This window comes from Sinocyclocheilus grahami, unplaced genomic scaffold (assembly GCF_001515645.1).
Source record: "Sinocyclocheilus grahami isolate Dianchi unplaced genomic scaffold, SAMN03320097.WGS_v1.1 scaffold9438.1, whole genome shotgun sequence".
Classification (NCBI taxonomy): Eukaryota; Metazoa; Chordata; class Actinopteri; order Cypriniformes; family Cyprinidae; genus Sinocyclocheilus; species Sinocyclocheilus grahami.
In genome coordinates, this window is record NW_015512614.1 from 1246 (window position 1) to 3424 (window position 2179).

The 2179-nt window shown below is 39.9% G+C and overlaps 1 protein-coding gene across 1 annotated transcript; it reads right to left on the reverse strand.

Moving 5' to 3' along the window:
• Positions 1-885: 885 nt before the first annotated feature.
• LOC107578248 (sperm acrosome membrane-associated protein 4-like) lies at positions 886-2046 on the reverse strand. The gene is made up of 3 exons (XM_016264220.1): positions 1823-2046; positions 1422-1532; positions 886-1326 (listed from the first exon to the last, which is right to left on the reverse strand). Exons 1-3 carry the CDS (start codon positions 1875-1877, stop codon positions 1115-1117), a joined length of 378 nt encoding a protein of 125 aa, XP_016119706.1. The 5' UTR covers positions 1878-2046; the 3' UTR covers positions 886-1114.
• Positions 2047-2179: the final 133 nt, after the last annotated feature.

The window sequence follows — 2179 nt, forward strand, 5'->3', positions numbered from 1 at the left end:
GATATATTGATCATTGCGACAGGCCTACCTCCAACACAGTATTTCGAAGGACCCTCCCATATTATGTTTTCTGTATAGCTATAATTATGCCAAAGTTGCTTATTTTCAAACTTTATTAATAGACACTAACAGTTAATATTGTTATGATTGGGATTTAGTACTTTAAAATTACACTGGTCAATAAAGTAACAAAAATTGACTTAAGTACTTAATCCTCTGGACCCCTTGGATGTTTGCTGATGCCCCCTAGTGAGCCCAGGACTTCTGGTTGAGAACCAGTTTTATGGCAAGACCTACTTTCCAGCTGGCTGTGCAGGTCCATTCTCCATTATCCCCCTTATCCCACACCTAAGGGGGGAAAACACAAAACCCAAATATTAGCACAATTAAATCATTCATGTCCTTTTAAAATTTACACTGCATGCTCGCTAACCACAGCTGTTGCATTGCAAACAAACTCTAGCAGGCCGTGGGTTAAGAAACCACTCACCTTAATGCTTTGGTCGCTGGAGCACGTCGCCATTCTCCGCCCGTGAAAGTCATAAGAAACATCGTGGATCAGATCTTTATGATCGGCTGCGATGCTGCGCGCGACAAACATCTTTTTCTTATCTACTCTTCTTGGTAATGGCACGCGGGAAGTAAACACGAACTTGTGCACTGCCCCCTTTTTTTTTTTTTTTATAAAACGCGAAGTTGAAAGCGGCCCAATCACGTTGGACTTGGAAAGCATGTAGACCAGATCTTCATATTAAACGATCGGGTGAAATAGTCTAGAGGTGACATGAAGATCAGCGGAACTCTGAGCATGCGCAGTAATGCGCCTCACATTTTAGTCAAACAGCGCCCTCTACTGCATGCAATTATAACCGTATACTAAACACGAATGTTTAACATGTGCATTTATTTAACAATAAAACCAGCGTATTTCACATTGTATTTATAATCTTTACTCGTTTGGATTAACAAATCAACTGGCTAGAAAAGACTGTGCTCCGGCATGAAAGCAGCTCTTTTTTTTTAATCAAAACAGTAAAACAGTTACAGTACGTGAACAATGTAAACATGAAAAAAGCCTTCAACCCCATATATGACAATTAGAATTTGGAAATCATCAAAACACACCCATCTCAGCAATGAGAAGTATGGCAAGCAAAAGAGCAGCAAGGGACAACTGAATAGAAGGGCCAGCGTTGCAGAGGTCTTGCTCACAGCAGGTGGTCTTCAAGGTGTATAAGGTCTTCTTGGCAAGGAACTCTACAACTGTTGTCTTGTTGCATGCCTCCATGGGAAGACAACCCATCACCTTTATATCCAGGACGGAAGCTGAAAATCAAACGGAAAGCATTCCAAAGTAACAGACAGAGATTGGGTTTGTAAAAGATCCCGAAAACTGAACTTTAACCAAAAATCACATTTACCTGCTTTACCAATTCCCACATAACACAATTCATCATCACTGCAGTTTGTCTTGGTAGTGTAACACACATCCCAGAATCCAAGTTCACACCGAAAACACTGAAGTGTTTGTCCTGTAAGCAAAGGGAAATTAAAGCGAATTCTGTTTTAATTAATTACAATGGGACAAACAGATTTGCACTTGTGGTCGCAATTTATGTTGTTAAAGCTACAAATGCCATTAAACACTCATACTGCAGATACACGGGACTTGATCACATTGGTATGATCCGATTTAAAATGTATGGAAATAAGTGCTTTACAAAATCCATTCATCACTGGTTTGCAACAAAAGCATTCGTTACAATAGGCTACCATTCATTCAGACTAGACTTCTCAAATCCCAGGGAAATTATTAGCTTACCCAAACAAAACAAAGACACCACCATCACAAACGCCGTAAAAATAGCTCCTCTCATGTTTAAGTGCGTTTTAGAAGTAGATAAGCTCACAAATATGAAAGCAACACCTTGAGGTGGATATGGGCTTTACAAACGAACAGCCCGCTAGTCTACACAGTCCTGCGTGACAATAGGGATTGTGTTGCATAACGCATGGCAAGGTGTGAAGAAGATAAAGGCATTATCTCATTAGCCATTTATAAGAAGCAGCTGTTTAGCACGTGTAGCGCAAGAAAAACACCTAAATGTATCACGTGCACGTTCAAACATATCCTTCTATCGTAATTCAAGGCAACATTTTTAATCAACTAGCTACTTAA